The sequence below is a fragment of the Mesoplodon densirostris genome, chromosome 5 (assembly GCF_025265405.1).
Source record: "Mesoplodon densirostris isolate mMesDen1 chromosome 5, mMesDen1 primary haplotype, whole genome shotgun sequence".
Classification (NCBI taxonomy): Eukaryota; Metazoa; Chordata; class Mammalia; order Artiodactyla; family Ziphiidae; genus Mesoplodon; species Mesoplodon densirostris.
Window position 1 is genome coordinate 145,487,311 of NC_082665.1, and position 23,282 is coordinate 145,510,592.

Here is a 23,282-nt window from a genome sequence, read left to right on the forward strand (position 1 = left end):
TTCCTAACAGGAAAAATAATATATATTTGAATTTGTATCCATCCATCTTCTCTTCCTCAAAAGACTACATGTCCCTCCCTATTATCTAATAGGTCATCCATCCATCTACCTGTGCTCTCTCTACCCCATTCCCTCCCTCTCACTCCAGGACACTGCCCAGCAATTCTGTTTTCATTACTTTCAACCTTCTCCTTTAAGTCTCTCCTTCTTTGCCGTCTCCCCTCTGTGTAATCCAGAGGGTCTGCGTTGTTTTTTTTTTTAACTAAAAATCCACCTAGGTCACCATATAGGGCCTGGAATATAAACAAATTTGGAATTAAATCATAATAAACATGCTCCATATCTAATGAGGGAATCTTAAATACTAAATCACTGCTCTTGAACATGTTGCTGTTTCATTCACACTACTGCAATTTGAGAAAACTACACTATATAAATGTACACATATTCCACCGCCCACCTTTCTAAGAGGGAGACAGTGGGGGTTATTTTGTCTACAGAATCCAATGAACTTGACATTATCAGATATTTACTCAGAACAATTAAAATTCAAGTTCTACGTAATATATAAAATGCACTCAACATCACTTCCTAGAAAAGCAGTTGTCATAATCTTTGAATATCTGTCACTAATGTTCAAGATAAACTACAATGAAAAGTAAATTCATCTAATCAATGCCAGATCACCAATTAATCATGCTAATATATGTTGATTAAATCAGCTATCAAGACTTTAAACTGTAACTCCAAAATACAGTGGTAATTAACTGGCACTTTATAAAAAACATAAATCAAAATTAACTGTCACTTTATTTTAAAAAATCAAAAGTGAAGTAACTAATGGTTAGAGAATTAACAAAAACGACGCTGTACTCAATATATCTCTAAGCAGAAAGATTAATTTAATAGCACACACTTTATATTAAGCTACAAAGAAGTGAGGAACTTTAGAAGATTATACCTGTCCTGTGTGTGATATTTTCATAGGGCCTCACTAGTTCTAGTTGATTATTGTATATAAATAAGCAAGTGCATTGGACAAAAACCAAACAAACAATAAACTACTGCTCCTTAAAAGGTAAGCTTCCAGAAAACTTACTCTATAATCTCTGCTTCAATCCTTCCCCTCCTACTCACAGCCTAAACCTACAATTTGGCTTCTGATCCTATTTCTTTACTAGAACTTTCAAGAACACTAATAATATTAAGTGCTACCAAATCAAGTGACTGTTCTTCTGGTCCCACCTTATTTAATCACACTTCAGTGTTTGATAACACTGACCTTTCCTCAGCTTAGGTAACCCATTTTAATTTTTTTTTTTTGAACTCCCTCTTTCAGGCTTTTCATCCACTACCCACACTTTAAATGTCAGGTAACTCTGGGCATCCACAGACCACTAAGTTCATCATATAGATGGAGAAACAATTTCAGGCATTTTTTTAAATATGTCATTATAAAACAATTTAAAAACTATACTAAAATACAAATATTTGTAAGTTTCTCAACATTATTTGATGGTATTATGTGCCATCTTTCTCAATTTATCTATAGCGCATTTGATGATGGCTAGCCTTCAGGAGAATCAGGGTCTATATCTGTGGCAGATATGGTGGGTTAGTGTTCATCATCTGTTACAATGTCCTTTGGCGTATGATTTCCTGTACTGCAGAGACTAGAAAGCTAAGAACTACATTTCCCAGCCTATTTTGTAGTTAGGGTTGTGGATGTGATTTAAATTCCGTTAATTAGATGCACTCGCTGGAAATTTGGAGGACAAAAGAGAAGGGAGGTTGCATTTATGTTGCTTCTACTAGCAAGTACTGTCATGGAGATGTCCAAGTTTCCCGCAGTAGCACTGGCTGCAGTCCTTGTATCCAGTCACAGGTTTCATAGATGTCAAGAAGAAGGATACAAGGCATCCATTCTGTCACACACGTTGTGGCCAGTGTGGCTTAGCTCTAGGGCCAGCAGCAGCAGGGGAATTCCCTGGCAGTCCAGTGGTTAGGACTCCGTGCTTGCAGTGCAGGGGGCACAGGTTCGATCCCTGTCGGGGAACTAAGATCTCACAAGCTGCACGGTGTGGCCAAAATATAATAATAATAATAATAATAATAATAATAAAACCTACTTCTAGAGCCAGCAGCAGTGACAACAGTTTACCGATGAAGATGGTTGCTTGTCGTTGGCTGTTTCCTAATAGTGGAAGATTCCTGATGATGGTAGAGGTGGCAAGGTTCTAAGACTAGCAGCTAAAAGTTACAACTTCCTAATTTTGCAGGCACCTTTCTGATCCAAAAAGAGGTAGCAAATCCCTTCGTGGCCCAGATGCAATGTGGCTTTTGAATGTCATTCTTGAAAGTTGGACTAGAGTCTATTTCTTCAGTCTTTCTAACAATTCTGTAAGCCACTTAAAATCTTTTAGTTTAAAAAAAATCTTTGATTAAATCTCTTTCTGCTTACACTAGCTAGAGTTGATTCTGTAACCTAATCCTGACTAGCTTCTTTTCGTATCCTTTCTACCTTTTCTAACAAATTTGAAAGTCCCATCTCACATTACTGGTCATCAGAGTTTGGTAAGTCTTTCAACTAGATGTGGCTATCTGGATCAAACATGGACTCAGAAATTATAAAGCAGTATCTCACTGACAACCACTTTTAGGGTTCCACTAGACAATGAGTTGAATAGCAGAGCACACTCAAAAGGTGAATGCTTCAACTTGGGAAATGGAGACAAATGGACCCTAACTCTCTGCATGGTTGTACCTGCCTTTGGAAAACATTTCTTCATTTCCTACTGCAACATTTGGATGTGGTTTTGAAAACATGCTCAATAATACAATATCATGTTTCCATGAATTTGGGAGTGCCAAATTCTCAACAACCAAACCATGTGCACCATTTGAGTACCTCCATCTTATCCTTAAATTTACACATCCTATTTTGACTCTAAAGTAAAAAGATTAAAATGTGTTCAAGACATTCAATATATTGCTAAGATATGACACTTGAGCAAGACAGCTGAAATAATGGAAATAGTTTTTACTTGCATCTGAAGGAAAGTAGAAAATGTTTTTGGCTTATTCTTGATTTTAAAAATTCTGTGCATGCCAGGGTACTTCAATAGGCAAAGGCAGATACTTCTACAAAGACAGATGTATTATTGGCCCTACAGCAAACAGTATAGCTCTGACTACATTTACAACTGTTGCTATTTCCTTCAACAATGAATCAAGAGCGGGAGGCATATTATTGACGAAACAACCGTTCCTCTACAAAGAAAGGAGGCTGGCCTTCAAGCACAAGATCTTTTACTCTGTAACAACATCATTTCTTGTTGAATTCATAACTGGTACTCTTTAAGAACTCTTCAGTCTACATGACTTACAACATAATTGTTAGCCAAATTTTTTAAAAAAAATCTTCTCTCCTAAAGCATGGATTTTTAGAGATGAACCAATCCTCCACCGGGCATTTCTTCTCCCTCACAGATGTACTGCAAGTAGGCCAAGAACACCTTCACACTACACATCACTGGTTTTGTCAACCATAAAACGTGACAGTAATTGTTTCCCTGCATCATCCGTATCTTGCAACTTCATAGACAGAGTATATAACAAAATGCTGTATTTAGCTTTGACCCCCTTCCTTCACACTGTTGCCAGTTACTTTTTTAATATGTAAACATATATATCACTCCTTGCCCAAAAATCTTCAATGGCTCCTCCATATCTACCACTGCCCACCTTGCAGGATAAAACCTAAAATTCCTTCATCTGGCATAAAAACCCTTCATAATCTGGCACCATCTACTACTTAATCTTTACCCCCACAAGTTATGCTCCAGCAGTACTGTATTTTTAGTTCCTTGAAAACACTGTGTTCTCTCACGCCCCTGTACATTTTCAACACTATCTTCATTGCATGGGATGCTCTCACCTGATTTTTTTTCTCCTGAAAGCTCTGCTTAAGACCATCTTTGTAAAGTCTTCCCTCCGCTCCTAGGTAGGCATGTCACCCTTTCCTCTATTCCCTAATACATCTTATATGCACTTCTACTCTAAGGATCGTATTGTATTGCACTTGTATTTCATTCAACAAATATTTATTAAGTGCCTACAGCATGCCAGACACCCTTCTAAATGCTGGGAATATAACAATGAACAAAACTAGGTCTCTGCCCACATGGAACTTTTATACAATGGAGGCAATGAGGACAAGCATCATAAACTCTTAAACAAGTAAGTATATAATATTTATTGCCATGGAAGAAAATAAAGTAAGGTAATACAGTTAGGGAGTGCCAGGCCCAGAGGGTAGAGAGGGAGGAGAGCAATGTTATTTTATACAGGGAATCAAGGAAGGCCTTTCTGTGAAGATATTTGAGGAGATACTTGAAGGAGGTCAATGAGGGAATGAGTCACGCAGATACCAGGGGAAAGAGATGGACGAGCAGAAACAATAAAGTATGCAAAGGCCCTGAGACAGGATAGTTTGGCACACTGAAGGAATAGCAAGGAGGCCAGTATGGCTGTAAAACAGTAAGCAAAGTAGGAAGACCGAGGAAACAGTAAGAGATGAAGTAGGATTGGGGAAGGAAACAGGTTAAATAGGGTCTTGTAGGCCAATGGAAAGTCTTAGGTTTTTCAGAATGAGATGGGAAGCTATTGAAGGATTATGGGCAGAAGAATGGCATGATCTAACTTTTGGTCTAAAGAATCACTGCAGAAGGAAAAGGGTGGAAGCAGGAAACTAGATAGGAGGCTATTGTAATAATTTTGATTAGAGATAACTGAGACTAGGGGCGCAGTCCTGGCATGGAAAGAAGTGGTCAGCTGGGCATATATGTTGAAGACGGAGCCAACAGGATTTTTGAGAGTTTGCATATGGGTGTGAGAGGAAAAGGGGTCAAGGATCACTTCTTAAGGGGTTTCAGCCAGAGCAGATGATCTGGATGAACAGAGATGCCACTTCCAGAGGAAAGAGTCTCTTGTTGGGAAAGAGGGGTCAAGAGTTTGTATTGAGTATGTTAAGTCTGAGATGCCTATTAGATATCCAAGTGCAAATGCAAGTGGGCAAAGAAGTGCTGGCTAGAGATAAAATTTGAGAATCATTAGCAAGTACATAATATATCCCAAACCTTAAGACTATACAGGATCACAAGGAAGGTAAATGTGGAGAAAAGAAAAGAGATTTGAAGACTGAGCCTCAGAGCTCTCCATCATTTCGCATTAGTAGAGTTAAGAAGGAGCCAGTAAAGGAGACTTGCTACATGTCTCTTTGCTGAATATGAACTTAAGGGACAGGACTACTGCTTAGCATCATGCTTAGCTTATAATAATAGATAATGAAATATCTACTGAATAAGTATAAGTATGTGTATGTTTATAACTTTAGCATGGGCAAAAAAAGAGGTTCTAATATCACATCACGAATTATAAAATTGCATATAAACTTCTTTTTATAAGTTTGATGTAAGTGTATCCATGTCAACTGCTCCAAAGTTTTAAAAAGAAAATGTCTCCTGTATACAGGTACCAAAAGCACTAAATTTCAGAATGTTTATAGTGTTAATACAGAGATATCATATTGAAAACAAACCAACCAGTCCTGAAGTGCACACATTCAAACGTTTACTGAGTGCCTGCTCCGATGCCAGGGACACAGTAATGAGAAGAACAGAGAAAACCGTGTCCTCACTGAACTAACACAGATGGACAGATATAAGATAAATCAATTAAAATGGTATGTTAGTACTAAGCAGGAATGGGCACCACAGGAAATGGCAGAGGGAGGGGAGCCAAGGAAGGCTCCACCTGGAAGGTAACTTCTGCTTAAATACCTGAAGAAAGAGGGGAGACGAGTAAATATTTTATAGAAGATAGCTCTTAGTCATTGGGAAAAAGTAAACAATTTAAACCAAGAAGATAAACACCATTGGGAATCAAAACCAATAACCTAGATTAACAGAAACAGAAAGACAGCCAACTCTCTGTGTACAAGATCAATGATTCTGTGCAAAGGTCACAGGTCCAGAGCCTACCATATAAATTTTACCTAGGACTAGAATTCCAAATATCAGGGTATTGGGTAGAGATTCCAGTGTTATGCTTCTGGGCATGGATGTGAGTATGCATATATGTGTTTATGTGTATGTTTTGGGGGGACTGTGTGCATGCATTTATATCTATAGGTTTGTATGCATGTTTCTGTGTGTCCTAGAGGGGAACACTACTGGGATAAGTAAGAAAAGAAGATAAATATTTATCAAGCAGTTGCATGCTCCGAGACAGTTCTAAATATGTTCTCAAATACCTCATTTGGTTGGTACAACAACCTTGTGACATATGCATTACTGTTCTCTTTTATAAACTAAAAAAAAAAAAAATCACAGTTACACAGCTGGCACAGTGAAATGACAGAAATCAAATTCCAAAGCCTAGTCTTTCCATTCCTATTAATGTCTTTCTGAACACAGCAGTGTTGAGAGGAACAGATAGCTATTCCTGTCTGATACTATCCTAAGAGATCTTGTAGAATCTCCAATCTATTTCAAAGGATACCTTAAGCACCGAAATAAAAGCCAATACAGACCCGCCAGCGTGATTAACTCCCAAGAGAAACTGCAAAGGGCCAGGGTCTTGGACAAGATGACCCGAAGATAAAGATTATTTGAAGTGGGAGGAAAGCTAAATCATAATAATAGTTCACTATATTCATTTATCAAATAAATAATATATTACACATAGATTTTTTTTTAGGGACTTCATATATTTTATTTCACTTAATCTTCACAGTAACTTCTTCCAAGTAATTTTTTTTAAATACAGAAACTGGGAATGGAGGGATAACATTCCAGGAGTAAGGCAGGCACAGCGTGAACAAGCTCGGGAGGTGGAAACAGGAGGAGCACCTTCAAGGAGGCAGTGAAGAGTACAAGTTGGCTAAAGCGTAAAGAGAGATGAAAGGGTTATAAGAAAGGATGAGACTGTAAAGGAAAGGTGGCATCAAACAGAACCTGGAATGCCAAGCTAAGCAGTTTTAACTTTATTCAGGAAGCAACAAGGGTCACTAGAAGTTTCTGTGTGATCAGAACTATGCTTCAGGAAAATTACTAACAGTTACCGGGCCTAAACTAAGGGAATAAAGGGGAGACGGGAGGAAAAGAAAAATGGAAGAGGTACTACAGAGAGAAAATTCACAGAATTTGGCCTGAGTGACTTAGGATATGATGTTCTAATAACTGGAATAGCAACCTAAACAGAGGATTAGACCTTCAGATGGGGGGGAAGATATAAAACTATGCAAACATTATCATTTACATACACAACAAAAAAACGGAGTGAAGGAGAATGAATCAAACGTACGCTTAAAAATATAACAGTTTCAGTGCTGACAAGCTTAGAATAAAAGTAAAATGCTGTTATGCCATCTAATTATAGACAAAAAGACGATCCTATATGTGTTTTGTTTGTTTGTTTGCTGCACTGCGTGGCATGCAGGATCTTAGTTCCCCGACCAGGACTCAAACCCATGTCCCCTGCAACGAAAGTGCCGAGTCTTAACCACTGGACTGCCAGGGGAGTCCCAAGACAATCCTATGTAATGTTAACATATAAGGTCTTTCAAATTTTCGTATGATGTTTAATTTTTGCAGTAAGATGAAAGTTGCACAAAATTCTGAAAACATATACAGTACTGGTGCAAGTTAAACAAATTCATTTTGGAGACACGAGTTTCAACGTGAGTTTCGTACTTAACGATCTGCGTGTCCCTAGTCTCAACCTCCTGCATAAAAAGAGGTAATTATAATGCTTCAAGGACTACTGTGACTATTAGCTGAGGTCAAGCACTTACCACCATACCTAGAACAGAGTAAGCCCTCAGTAAATAGTAACTAGTAGTGCCCTTCCTTGGTTAGAGATTCCTAAAAATTAGCATCTGTACACAATTCCATTCACTCAAGCCATTAGGTCCTGACCAAAGATAATCTGTAATTTAACAACTAGATATACCAGAGAAGCTCACTTTTTTTAAATGAGACTTTTATTAAAGAAATAATACATTTCTACTAGAGGAAACAGATGCACCAACACCTGACCTTTCTATACCTCGGGCTGCACATCTCTAAAATGAGGGGTCTGAACTATTTCAAATGGGGGGGCACAATTTGGGGTTCAGCTAACCAGAGATTTATTTTGTCTGTCTTGCATAGTGTTAGGAAAAATGTAGCCAACATCTAGAAACTGGGAGAGTTAATAATAGATAAATCCATATTTCTGGTTTCTCTTTAATAATCAGAGACCTGGCAATGTGGTTCTGAGTAGAAACTGTAGACAGACAGCCTCTTTCGAAATCCTAACAATCCCCACCTGGCTTTAACTTCACTATGCCTGGTCTCTGTAGACTGGAGTTTGCAACGCCTTAACTAGTTAATCTTCTAGGCTCCCGTAGCTTTAAGATCCTGAGAGATAACGCCTGAAATGTTTTAAAATGCACGTGGCAACACTGATTTCAAATGTTTTTAGATATTGCTACCTGTGGCCAGTTTAATCTCATGAACACTACAAGAACTGGATATACATTTATATTAAATAGCTATTCATCAAGAAAACTATGAATATATATACTTTACCGATTATCACTACTGCTTACGTTACAATGAGCCAGGCACTATAGCAAGTCATCCAATCTTTCCACAACCACTCTGTAAGATTAGAATAACTACCATTATGAATTTATACAAAAGGAAGCTGAGGCTCAGAGAGGTTAGGTGATTACTAGAAAAGTAGCAGAAAATCATGTTTTCAACATGCTACATTTTCATTTATCGTTCAATCAATTTCTAGATACCTAATAAATACTTCCTATAAAGAAATCTTACACAAGAGCTCTCTCTTGTTCATTTTTTACAGTTCTCAATGGAGAAAGGAAGAGAAAAACTGCCGTAATCACACATGACCTTCCAAAAGGTTTCCTATGTACCCTCTCCAGAGTATGTGAGATTGCCCCAGGTGTACAGTAACAAAAAAGGAGGGGGGGGGTACTAAGAACCACTGAAGAGAAAAAAGTTACATAGCTGTTATTTCGTTCTCTAGTTGTCATCTCGAAAGCACCACTGGGAAGTTATACATTTATATTTGTGATACTATTGAGGCAGAGAATGAGACGCCAACAGGCATATGGTGACTGCTGGAATATCTACTAGTAAGTAGGGTTTTCCAATGCATAAATTAACATAATCAGATAACTAGATTGTCAAGCAACTTTCCTCACTCCCAATAAATGATAAATTACCTTTAAAAATATAATCTGAGATTCTATAATCCCACTCAACTGGTAATCTTTAAAAAAATCAACACATTACATAATTGCTAGCAGAAATCTGGTTCTACCGAAGAACAGGCACTATGATATCAACCTGGGACCTGGAGGTTAAAGAAACAGGGAATAATAAAGTTTCACTAACACTACACTCCTACTCCATCATGGAAATAAGGTTCTGTGCAATCACCAGTAAAACATAAACGAGGCCATAACACTGAGTGAGCACTTGAGTGGGCAAAGGACTCCAGGAATCCAGTATAGTTTAGGTGGTTAGCCTAAACGCAGTGAGCAAAGAACTGTCTTGTGGTTATAAAACCTGAACAACATAAAGTACAACTCTTGACAAGGCAAAAAGTCAAGGTTAAAGCATGAATTCCATGGCAACTCCTCAAAACTGCCCTACTAGGTAAGATGCAGCTCCTCAGTGTGAAAGTCTACAGAACATAGTTAGGGGCCAATTGTTGTACACAAGTCATGTGCATAATCATTATCATACAGTTATCTATATTGCTATCATATTAATCACCTCTGACTGAAGATTAGGCCGGAGCACGAAGTTAGGAAACTACTGTACATAAAAAGGCAAGTTTCGCAAGGTATTGCCAGGAAACCTCCATGGGTTACAGAGAGACGTCACCAAGTTGCAGGCAGGATCTTCCTGTGGTTTGCCTTGCCCACTTCTGGTTTCAGTTTTGAACGTGTGCTGATCCCTAAGCTCCCTACAGCCCCCTTCTCAAGTAGCAAACCAAACTCTGAAGCACATATGGCAGAAATCTCTCCTAGGATAGGCCAGTGGTCCCTACAGCTACAAGAAACTTAAAGGCTCCTAAGCTGACCAAGAGTCACTAGTATGGCAAGCAAAGGAAAGGCCCAAAGCCAGGTGGTGAAAGAACTAAGGGCTACATGGACGGGCCACGTATGAGATAAGGCTACTACTTCTGATAACAGCATCCAGGAAGCCAAAATGGGACTCAGTCAGGATCCAGAGTTTTAAAAAAAAAAAAAAAAAAAAAAGTGGCACCTAGATATAAAGAAGTTGCACCCACACAGGTGCATGTATATGGGGTGTGTGTGTGCATGTGTGTGTTTTCTAAGAGAACCGTTAACATGCACAAACCCACGTGAGCACAGCCAAGCAGACAGAAGAATAACATTTTTTGTGAAACCCCAAAACAGTACTGAAGATAAATTTTTATAGCATTCCAACATTCTAATTTTATTGACATTAGACCATAACCAATTTAGGGATAATTATTAACTTCCTGAAAACAGAAATGTACTCATCAGTTCTTCCCAATATACCAACTCACAGGCAACTTGGTAGAGAAAAGGACATGGACCTTGGCATCTTAAAGACCTTCTGAATACCTGACCCTGACCCTGACCCTTTGAACCCTGAGCAAATAACCTTTCCATCTGCTTCTTTGCTAAAATAGGAATTAATAACAAACTTCTTCATGAAATTGGATTAAATGAAATAATTTACAAAGTATCCTAACAGAGTACCTGGAAAAGAGTAAATACTCAATAAATGTGAGTTCACTTCCCCCATCTACCAAGAAAGTTTTTTTTATAAAATAAAACTGTCCAGGGACTTCCCTGGTGGCACAGTGATTAAGATTTCTAGCTCCCAATGCAGGGGGCCTGGGTTCGACCCCTGGTCAGGGAACTAGATCCCACATGCATGCAGCAACTAAGAGTTGGCATGCCACAACTAAGAAGCCCACGTGCTGCAATTAAGGAGCCCGTGAGCCACACCTAAGTCCCAGCACAACCAAATAAATAAACATTTAATAAAATAAAAAAATAAAACCACCCAAATTCAAAACGAGGAGGTTCCGAACCACCCACACAAATGTTAACAATATTTTAAGGGATCAAAATTATTCTTTTTACTATATTCCTCTGAAACAAAACACTGAATTTTTTTAAAGTTAACTTTCTGAATACAAACAATTGGTGAAAACAGGCAGAGCATATGGGAATTCACTGTATTACTCTTACAGTTTTGTGTGTGTGTGAAGTTATACCAAAATTAAAAGTTACCCAAAAAATTGACAGAAAAATTGACTTTATTTCTATGTGAACTCAAAATGTTACCCAACCTAACATCTGGTTGCCCTTATTTTTGCAGATAGGATAGTCTTCAACAGTTAGAGAAAGAGAGGCTCTCACAGAATAAGACAAATATTGTATCAAATTCACTTACACAAATAGTCATTTTTTGATAACATACCTCATACACAAATACACTCTCCAGAAAAGTAAACCTTTATAAGGCCAACTCCCTTTGTCCACCACTGACATAACCAATGTTGTTTATCTTTTCAAACATCTTTCTGTGCATTTTTCCATATACATATACAGAAGTCACATACAACTATACATACCACCCTAACAACTGGCTTCTTTCTTATTCAACGGTACCTCTTGAAGTTCTTTCCTTTCATACTATAGATACATCTCATTCTTTTTAGCCATATATGGGATAAGGCTACTATTTCTGATAACAGCATCCAGGAAGCCAAAATGGGACTCAATCATGATCCAGAGTTTTTCAAAAAAAAAAAAAAAAGTGGCACCTAGATATAAAGAAGTTGCACCCACACAGGTGCATGTATATGGGGTGTGTGTGTGTGTTATAAAATATGTATATGAACATACTACTTAGCCATCATCCTACTGATGGACACTTAAATTGCCTCTGTATTGTTTTACCAACAAGGTAACATTAAACATGTTTGTATATACCTCTTCTACAACCGTGTGTTTCTGTAGGGCAGATATGTAGAAGTAGAAATGCATAGGGTATACACACTTAAATTTTTAACAGATATTGCCAAAATGCTCTCCAACACTGCTTTCCAGTTTAAATTCAAGCAACAGTGAAGAAAGTACCCGTTTCCCTAAACCCTCACCAAATACTGAAATCAATAAGCTCTTCTTTTTTCACAAACTGATGACTTTTTAAAATCTGTATTTCCCTGATTAATTTTTGTTAAACCTTTCCAGTATTTTCTTATGTTTACTGGCCTTTTGTATCTTCTTTTCTGTGGAATGCCTATTCATATCCTTTATTTTTCTAATGGCCTTTTCCTTTTTAAAATTTGGATGAACTTTTTATATACTCTGGACACTAACAAATAAGAAGTATAGATAGCAGGTTAAGAGTAACAGAGCCAGTCTACCCACGGCTCACTCACTGTCTGATCTTGACAAGTTACTTAGTTTAGCCTCAGTTAAACTAAGGCCTCCGTGCCTCAGCTTCCTCACCTGTAAAACTGTGGATAATAACTGTTACTTATAGAGTCACCGTGAGGATTAAGTTAGTTAATATACTTAAAGTGCTTTCTCTTTTTTTTTTTTCAACATCTTTATTGGACTTAAGGTGCTTTAACACAGTGCCTGGCACAGTATAAGTGTTATATAAGTGTTTTCTTTTTTTTCTGTAGGATTTGCTGCAAGTATCTTCTCCCAATCTATTGTTTATCTTTTAGCTCCTGTTTATAGTTAAGTCTTCATTTACTTTTCCTCAAACAATTCTTTTTCCATCTCTATTCTAACATCAGAAATTATATACGTAGATGAAACAAACAAAAGACTGCCCTCACTGGATCTCATAACCAACTTCTCCTCAAGAATAAACAGAGACATCAGCCAAAGCATCTAAATTTAAAAAAATCTTTCCGCTAAAGAGATAGCTAACTTCCTTACTGCATAAAGCATTCCCACACATCAGTAAGATGACTGATAATCCAGCAGGGAAAAATGCAAACCAAATAAACACCAAAAAATGGGGGAAAAAATGGCTCTTAAAAACATGAAGAAAGGGGCTTCCTTGGTGGTGCAATGGTTAAGAATCCACCTGCCAGTGCAGGGGACACAGGTTCGAGCCCTGGTCTGGGAAGATCCCACATGCCGTGGAGCAACTAAGCCCCTGCGCCGCAACTACTAAGCCTGCTCTCTAGAGCCCGTGAGCCACAACTACTGAGCCCGCGTGCCACAACTACTGAAGCCCGTGCGCCTAAAGCCCATGCTCTGCAACAAGAGAAGCCACCACAATAAGGAGCCCGCGCACTGCAACGAAGAGTAGCCCCCGCTCGCCACAACTAGAGAAAGCCTGCGTGCAGTAACGAAGACCCAACACAGCCAAAAATAAAAGTAAATAAATTTATTTAAAAAAATATGACAAAATCCTCAACCTCATTTAGAAGTGCAAATTAAAACTAAATATTAGGTGTTCCTTTTCATCTTACAGACCAGTAAAGATCAAGAAGTTTTAAAATACACACTATGGGGGTGTAAAGAAACAGGCATTCATATATTGCTGCTGGGAGCATAAACTGTTATAGTTTCTATGAAAAGCAATTTGCCACTGTCCTTTGAACATAAAAATGCACATACCACTCAATTCATCAATTTAACATCTAGGAGTTTATCCTACAGACACATGCATTCATATGAAAAATAAAATACCTACAAAATTATTTATTGCAGTAATGTTTGTAATAGCAAAAACTGGAAATAATCTAAATGTCCAGTCCAGGGGACTGGCTAAATAAACTGTGGTATATAGAGATGATGAAACTTTATGCAGCTGTTAAAAAAATGAGGCAGTTCCCCCTCCTTCCCTCCCTCCCCCCATATATATATACACATATATTTATGAAAAATTATCAAGCTACTATTAAGTGTAAAAAGGCAAGATGCAAACAATGTGTGTATTTTGTTGGGATATGTATATTGGTGAGACAGAGATATTAATACTCATACACTTAAGTATAAATGCTTAAATAACCTCTGCATGGATACAAAAGAAATTAATTGGTAATGCTTGCTTCTGAAGAGGGAATGGCTAGGGGAATAAAAGAAGTAAGAAAAATTAACTTTTTAATGTATACCCTTATGTACCTTTTGAATATTGTACCAAGTATTTGTACTATCTAATCAAATGAACAAATAAACCTTTAAAAATAATCAAATGAAAACCTCTCTGTGATCACACCAAACTTCCTACTGGTACCCTTTATTCTTTTTTTTGGGGGGGGGTTGTTTTTGCCATGCCACGCAGCATGCAGGATCTTCTCCGATCAGGGATTGAACCCGTGCCCCCTACACTGGGAGCACAGAGTCGTAACCACTGGACCGCCAGGGAAGTCGCTGGTACCCTTTAAATGGTCATGCACAGCAGGTTGCTAACATTCAGGTAGTTGGTGGCTAGTCTGTTCAATGGGCAAAAGCAGAGGCTCACTATCCTAGCTGCCCATTAACAAACCCTGTGGAATGTTTTAAACCTACAGGTGCCCAGGTACCACCCCAGAAATTCTGATTTAGTAGGTCTGGAGTAAAGCCTGGGCATCAGAATTTTTTAAGTTCACAGGTGACACTGATGGGCAGTCAGGTCTGCAAACAGCTGAGTTAGAGCATAACAAAAAAAGGTAAACAGGGCCTCCCTGGTGGCGCAGTGGTTGAGAGTCCGCCTGCCGATGCAGGGGATACGGGTTCGTGCCCCGGTCTGGGAGGATCCCACATGCCGCGGAGCGGCTGGGCCCGTGAGCCATGGCCGCTGGGCCTGCGCATCCGGAGCCTGTGCTCCGCAACGGGAGAGGCCACAACAGTGAGAGGCCCGCATACCGCAAAAAGAAAAAAAAAAAAAAAAAAAAGGTAAACATCCAGGCTCAGTCTCCACCTAGATTACAACCACAGTTTCATCGCTAACCCTAACTACTTCGCAAAGTTCTTAAAAAGGAACAGATGACAGTATGTAGCTGGCACAGTGAAAATCTAGGACTACTTCTGGATATTATCATTAGATAGGCAGTGTAATCTTCATATATTAAACACAGTACTTTTGCAACACTCATACTAATGAGTTCATCTTATGCAGCATTTTAGCAAAAACTTTGATAGTAGTGGACTAGTGCCCAACAGGCCATTAACTGTGTGACAGTGGAGTCTCTGAGTGTCAACTTCTTCATTTGTAAAATGAGGGGACTGAACAAGATATGTTCTCTACCTTCCAGCTCTAAACTTTTATAATTCTCTAAGAATACAGGTGTCTAAAAGCAACTATTGCTTTAGGATAAACTAGTAAGAACCTTTTTCATCTCATTCACTGCTTAGGCCCATTTCACAGTCCAGTAGGTTGGTGCCCTGACACACACTCAGATATGTATTGTGTACTGCTGAATAAAGTAATGGTCACAAAAAACAAAACAAAACAAAACAAACTTGTTAGGATTCAAACAACCTTATCTAATAAATCTTAGTGCATATTACACACAATAAGTATACTAAACACATTTAGTATAGTGTTTATTACAGTATATTGCATAATACACACAATAAGTACACTAAACACATTTAAGCATTAAAATAAAAGCATCCAGGGGCTTCCCTGGTGGCGCAGTGGTTGAGAGTCCGCCTGCCGATGCAGGGGACACGGGTTCGTGCCCCGGTCCGGGAAGATCCCACATGCCGCGGAGCGGCTGGGCCCGTGAGCCATGGCTGCTGAGCCTGCGCGTCCGGAGCCTGTGCTCCACAACGGGAGAGGCCACAACAGTGAGAGGCCCGCGTACCGCAAACAAACAAACAAACAAATAAATAAAAGCATCCAATGTACTGTCTTAAAGTATTAATAAATGTTTCAAGTTAAAAGGCAACAATCGGGCCTCCCTGGTGGCGCAGTGGTTGGGAGTCCGCCTGCCGATGCAGGGGACGCGGGTTCGTGCCCCGATCCCGGAGGATCCCACGTGCCGCGGAGCGGCTGGGCCCGCGAGCCATGGCCGCGGGGCCTGTGTGTCCGGAGCCTGTGCTCCGCAACGGGAGAGGCCACAGCAGTGAGAGGCCCGCGTACAGAAAAAAAAAAAAATAAAAAAATAAAAGGCAACAATCAAAGACTCAGGGCTGGACGGGATGTTAAAGACCACAACCAAACCCTTCATTTTACAAGTAAGAAAACAGAAGCTCAGCAAAGTTAAAGAATTTGCCCAAAGTCATTCTGTCATTAATGATATTCTTAGAACTAAGCTCACTGTAACAAATTTGTCAAGTATTGTTCATTCATGTTTGCATGTCTACTGGTATAGCCTTATAAAGTATATTATTTTAGCTAGGGATTTTGGTGAAAATAATGACATACAAAACGAAAGATGTATTGTAGAAATTTCTTAATATACATAAAAAGTTTCTTAATTTACATTAATTGATTACTATACAACAAAACTGATAGCAGTACTCAAAAGCAAACAGAATTTCATTAGTAGATAAAACATAATCTGCTATTATTGTCAAATAATTTCACAAAGCACATTAGCAAGAAATAGGATTAGCATCTATGATTAAAGGATAAAACGACAGTTTTATTTCAGCTACGTTAGTTCCACAGTCTCTTAAGAGTCTATTCAAACAAAACAAAACAAAAAAACAAAAAACAAAAAAAAAAGAGTCTATTCAAAGAGTTCTAAGTTAAAAAAGAAAAATTCTATGAACTCATTGAGGTTTACCTCCTGTCTTCCTCAGAGCAAATGATTAGCAGACTGCTCTGTGAACTTTTACAAAGAACCCTTTTCTCTCATTTCGATCCATCTAAAAGATGGATTCTTCCTCCATCTTAAATAACTCATCATCTCATTTCAAATTTCTGACAATAATGAGTTCTTAGCATGAACAAACCCTTCTTTAATCTCTATTAATTTATTAAATAACATCTCATTTCAAATGTCTGATAATAATGAATTCTCAGCATGAATAAACTCTTTTTAATCTCTCCCTCTCAATTCGATCACATTGGTCAATAAAATGTTTTGATTTATATGTTATTACCAAAAAATTGAAACCTCCCATGACAAATAAAAATATTTAATGTGTAAGGTGGGATTATTAGATTTTTCTTTTACAGGCTCAGGACCAATTAGTAATAATATTCATGGAATACAGTCAGGTGATAATATTCAATCCCCTAATAATAAGCAATCAGAGCATTTAGATAAATTTAATCCTTTTCCTAATAAGGCAACTTTGGCATCAATTCAAACCTAAGCTCAGTTGGAACTGTGATTTTGGAAGGGATGAACTTCCTGCCACAGACCCATGTATTTTTTTTTTTAATAATACTATCATCTTCTAGTTTGTTTAGCTGTAAAATTTACAGAACACTTTCACATATAGTACGTATCTCAAATCCTCCTCAGGATAACATAGCGAGAAGCAAGACATTTTCTAAAGGCCTATTTTGTTCTAGGCACCATGCTGACACCTGGACATTAAAAAACAAAAACAAAAACAAGAATGAATTCTACCTTGGAAGAACTCACAGTCTAATGGGGGAAAGAAATGAGTTCTATACAATGTGTTACAAGGAAATCAACAATTTGTGATTCCCCAGCGGTACAAAGGCCTACCACATTCTCTCCAGGAATGAGGGTAGCAATGTCCCGCAAACACGGCTTTGGTCAGGAGATCACATGGAGCAGGCTTCTGAAGGATGAGTAGGAATTCCCTGGCATAAACATGGGGTGGAAGAAAGGAGGAGACACGCCCAAGCACAGGGAACATACATGAACAAAATGGCTAGTGATGAGGCATTATTCCCATTTTAAAGGTGAGGAAGATAAGCTCAAAGGTAAGTGAGCTGCCTAAAGTCACATGAATAATAATTAACAACGTATGAAACAGAATTCAAGTCTCCTGATTTTAATCAGCTTTGTACACCAGGAAATGCCAGCACATGTTGGACCAGAACGTAAAGTAAAGTTTTTAGCTACTACTTTATTACTCCTTCCTAAGAGATGGCCCATATCTGATTCAGTTCCTGGGGGGATGAAGAGAATGACTGGGGAGGGGATTTATTTAATCCTCAAATCAAGCCTGTGAGATAGAGGTGTTTTAACTACCCCCACTTTACACACAAGAACAGAGAAACACACAGATGTTAACAAAAGTCAGAAATTAAGTGAAGAATCAAATCCAGGTGACTAACCTGACCAAGCCTCTAAACTCAAGTACTTAACCATATCCCACGGATCCTACACAGGGAGACCACGTGAGTTCTGGGACATATCGTGGTCCCACAGACCTTGTACTGTACCACACATCTCAACGTTCACATAAATCCTCACCGGCTCCCTTATCAGTCTGGTCTTCCTTGAGTAGGTCAACCCATGCATAAGGTGGTCTGGGCTCTCTGAGCAACATTTTTACAACATGATTTAACTGGATGAGAGCAACTTAACAAAAAGCAGTAACCAAAAAGGAGGACATGACAAAATAACAGCATGAAGCCTGAAAGTATAAAGGAGAAAGCCCCAACCCCCATCTTTCACTTGTGTATGGGTTTTTTAGGGGGATGGGGCCAATGTCAAAGTGCTTCAAGAGGACTAACATACCGGCCACTCACTGCACAGGAGTTCAGACCAAAGGATGGAGTCTGGAGTACAACCTTGCTTTCCTCGATCAAAGGTTCATACAACTCTAAGACATCCAACAACTAAACCTGGCTCTTGGATATTAATATTTGGAGCTGCCATGGTTTTCCTACTGCACTAATATGACTTCAAGGAATTAAGGGTCCGCACATAAGCTCAAATACTGTAGCAACACTGGATTAGCTAATGTCAGTTGATTGTTTGAAAGTGACCACAAAATGCCATTTCACCTTGTGAAGTATACGGAGAATATATGGGATATATGGAAATACATGGGAAATTTAATAAATACTGGAGTGATATGCCTAAAGAAGGTTGGGGACTACTATTCTAGAACTCTAGAGAGATATAAATCCAACCCTCCCACTTTCTGCTGGAATAATCTGGAGTTGAAGGGTCCTACCCAAGTCCAGGAGAAAGAACATTTCCTTTCAGGCTCACTTTCAGACTTAGGAATCTATAATTCCCCAAGTCAAAGGCTCTCAATCAGCAGCTGAAATCTGCCAGCACATCTCCAGGCTGGTGGGCACATCAGGTTTTCCTCCGAGGTCTCTCTCCCAGCATGGTGAAAAAGAAAGCTGACACAGTTACCCACACCCCCAAGCTGCTTGATATCTGCACAGTCAGAACCGCTATCATCCCATTTCTGTGACTTTAGCACCTGCTAATAATGACACTTCCAGCCCCCCAGCCCCCAACCTGCAAAACCCACATGTCAGTTTCAGGGAAACAGAAAACAGCATCTCTTCACAGGGTTCTGAAGGTCAACCAATTCTAGATTACACCAGCTAAAAGGAGGGCAAAGAAACGGAGAGGGAGATGGGGAGAAGCTTCGTATATAAGTTCCCTAATATGCTTTTTCTATGAAACAGACACTAAATGACCTGAGCTATAAGCTGAACAATTCAAAATCCAAGAAGCTGACTGCGATAACAGATGTAATACTTCGGCTATGGTTAAAGAGGTAATATCATTCCCAGCAACTGGATGTTCAATCTCCAAGTCTGGGTAATGGGGCTGCTCTCCCATAGAAACAAAGTTGAGTTTTTTTATTTGTAGGCCCGAGTTTCACTCACAGTGATATCACTTACTGTGCTATCTTTGCCATGGAGCAGGTGAAAGTGCAGGGCAACTAAGTCCTTCTGAAAACAGCCCAACCCTAACCCTTGATTCCAAGATATGTGTACATGTAGTTCCATGGTACAACCCGCAGCTATGTAAATCAGCGAGGCTCCAATAGACACTGCCTAGCATCAAGTGACACTAAAATGTAAAGCAGTGAAAACCTGAAAAATCAGATCAGTGCGGGGTGCTCTGGCCCATTCATTTATAGTTTTCCCAAATATTAAATTAGATATATGCAAATATTAAGCATAAGACTTAATCTGAATACTGAAAAGATTTTATACCCTAGTAGGTTGTGTTGGGATCTTAGATATAGACAAGATCTCCTTCTCTGGTGTCATTTTTCCAGGTTTTAAGAATTGTACTCTCTTAAGAACCCCAGCACTACTTCTGGAAATAAAAAGGTGAGAGAATTTAACATGCCTGCTTCTGAGGTTTAATACAATCCCAAATACTTGAAAGGGGGATCAACTTGAAAAAGGCAAGTGGGGAAATCCAAACTCACTTAATAATATCACTATTCAGGAAGAGGAAAATTTTACATCCTGTGCAAGAAAGAGCATTGTTAACCATTTTAATGCGATTCGATTTGCTTCATACAAAGTAAAAAGTACTCCTAATGTCTAAGGGCTATTTACATGAAACATGAAGCATGTAGCATGTTTCCAATCTGAGGATACTGAATCAAGAAAGCAAAGCTAATTTTCGACCAGAGCAAAAATAAACTGTATTGATATATCTTAAAAACAGCCCCCCCCAAAAAAGTGTTTCATCTGAATAAACTACAGTACTGTGAAAACATTGGCAATCTGACGCCAAAGGGTCATTTTTATTTTTTATTATTTTTATTTATTTATTTTTTTTTCAAAGGGTCATTTTTTAAAAAAAATAAATGTCCAAATGACTGGATTCAAATGGTCTGTCTACAGTAATGCTCAGGGCCTCTGAGCAAAAATGTGAAGGCAGCTAGGATGGCTCACTCACGAAAGTAACAATTAAAGGCATAAGAAAGAAAGGAATTAAGTGGGTTAAGTGCGGGCTGGATGACTGTTTTGAGACCTGCTCACAGGAAGCCACTACATCCTGCCTGAAGTCCCTGTCAGTCACGCTGTCTCTCGATTCAAGTCCCCGCCGCAGCGAGGTGGGGCGAGTACAGGTGTCCGGCCCCAGCCCCTCCCGGAGCGCTCACTCGCGAGCACCCGTGCGGCGGCCTCTCGAATCCCAGGGCGGCCCGTTTCCCCAGCCCTGGGCGCCTTTTCCACCCTCGCCCCGGGTCGTGAACCCAGAAAACAGGCAGCCCCCTCCCCTCGGGCCAGCCCCAGTTCCCCGCCCTCCTCCTCCTCCTCCGGCCGCGCCTCCCGGTAATTACCGCCCGGCTCCCACCGCGGGACCGCTCCCGACGCCAGCAGCCGCCCGCAGGCCTGCGTAGGAGGGCAGCCGGAAGCTCCTCACGCCCCCGGCTCACGCCCCCAGCCGCAGCCCAGGCCGGGGCGTCCCAGCGTCCAGGCCGCGCCCCAAAGCCGAGCCCCTCACGCCGGCGCTGCCCCCGCACCGCCCACCCCCCCGGTCCCCGGCAAATTCCCGGCTCTCCACTCGTTCCGGACTGGGGCAGCCTCAGCCCACGCCGCCCCGTCCGGGAGACGCCTCCCCCAACACACCCCCCTTTCAGCCTCCCCGGGCCGGTCCTCCCCGCGCGCCTCGCCCGGCCCCCGCCCAGGCCCCTCTCGGCCCCGGGGTCCCAGCGCGGCTAGGCGCCGCCACTCCCACGCGCCCGGCGCCCCCTCAGTCCCGCGGCCGCCGGCGGCGTCGCCGCCGCCGGGTGGGTTCCCTCACCCCGGCCCCAGCTTACAGATCTTGCCCCGCAGGCTCTGCAGCACTCGGACCTCGCGACTGTCCTCGTCCCCGGCCTCCGGCTCTGCCGTCGCAGTCGCCGCATCGGAAGAAGCCGCAGCAGCAGGGGCCGCCGCCGCCGCCGCCATGGTGCCGCCCGGCCTGTACCGCAGCCGCCTCGCCGCCTGCGTAGCGGGGCGAGGCGGAGCCCAGCCGCGGCCTCCGCGAGGGCGAGCCGCGCGCCTGGCCCCGCCCCCCGGGCCGTGGCCGGGCTCGCCCCGCCCCGCTCCGCCCTGCCCCCGCCCCACCAGGGGCCCGGCAGTCGCCGCCCCCGCTCCCCCGAACCCGGGCAGCCAGGCGCGAACCCACCTCTTGGCTTTCCTCCTCTTGGCCCCGTCAAAGCCCAGGCTCTAGCCAAGTGTGGCTCCGAGTCGTGGCTATGAGCAGCCTCAAAACCCCGCTGAGAAAACACCGGCCCTCCCGAGATTCCCCAAATCCTCCTGGGAATTACTCCCCCCTCCCGCCGTCCGCGGATTTCCACATCTAACGCTCAAGGGAACTCCCTGTGGGAAGAAAGAATGGAATTTGACAGTTGCGTGGACCTCCAAAGTACCTTATTCAGAAGGAGCCGAGGTGCCTTAGAGACTCCCCCAGTAATGTCCACGTGCCCTCACCCTCAAGCCAGACGCCACACACACACAGATTCTTACTTTTAAGTCAGAACAGTGTTCGTTCCGCAAAAGCTGGTTCAGAAAAAGATCCCTCCCCCCAATCTCAACCTGAGTGCAGCGCCGGAGACCCTCCCATATTGAAACGTTGAAGCCTCTACCACCGCTTGGGTACTTGGGAAACAAAGAGCAAAGAAGGGTCGGGTCGCATCTCCCATCCCCCCGCCCATAAGTGAGCTTGTTGAAAAGTTGATTGACACTAGGAAATTCGTAAATCTTTGACTAGTCTGTTAGCTTTTTTTTCAAGGGAACTTTTTGCAGTGAGTAAACTGCATGAATAATACCCTGGTATGTAAGGAGGAAGATGATTTCCTAGTCTTGAGGTTAACTGCAATGCCCTAAGAAGGAAGAAACTGTGACTTAATAGGGCAGGGTGGTTGTTTTCTAGGGCAACAATAGGAATCAGTCTGTCAACAAATATTTTTTGAGGGTCAGACTTAACAAATGATAGCTTCAGAGACTGCACAACGTCAAGGTGAAGGCAGCCCCAGCTCTCCAGCAGCTCAGTCTGGGAGGAGACACAGAGAAAGGCAGAGGCACTGGGAGAAAAGAACTGAGATGATTAAACTGGGGAGTCAGGGAAGTCCTTCCTGGGAAATGTACTGCAGGATGAACTGAAGACAAAGGGGGAGAGGTGGAAAGGGGCCAAGGAGCAGAAGCTGCTTGGGCAAAGGCTGGACAGCCTGAGAGTATGGCCTTGGTATGTGTCTGTGGCCGAGGAGTGACACTACCAATTCTGCGTGTGTTGCCAGTGACCCCATGTGATTTTTACACATGTTGGAGAAAGTGAACCTGCCTCCTCCTATATGAATGTTTTGCTGTCGTTTCACAAATAGGTCCGAAGCTTAA

At 41.2% G+C, this 23,282-nt stretch overlaps 1 protein-coding gene across 3 annotated transcripts in view; it reads right to left on the reverse strand.

The window, feature by feature from the left end:
* RASA2 (RAS p21 protein activator 2) overlaps positions 1–22,105 on the reverse strand; it is a 125,725-nt gene extending 103,620 nt beyond the window's left edge. For 2 of the 3 annotated variants that reach the window (XM_060099591.1, XM_060099590.1), the window contains exon 1: positions 21,725–21,888. In XM_060099591.1, the coding sequence (XP_059955574.1) occupies positions 21,725–21,854 (130 nt within the window). In that variant the 5' untranslated portion in view covers positions 21,855–21,888. Of the gene's footprint in view, positions 1–21,724; positions 21,889–22,074 lie in introns of those variants that run through there. The other variant, XM_060099593.1, reaches the window with a different exon arrangement.
* Positions 22,106–23,282: the final 1,177 nt, after the last annotated feature.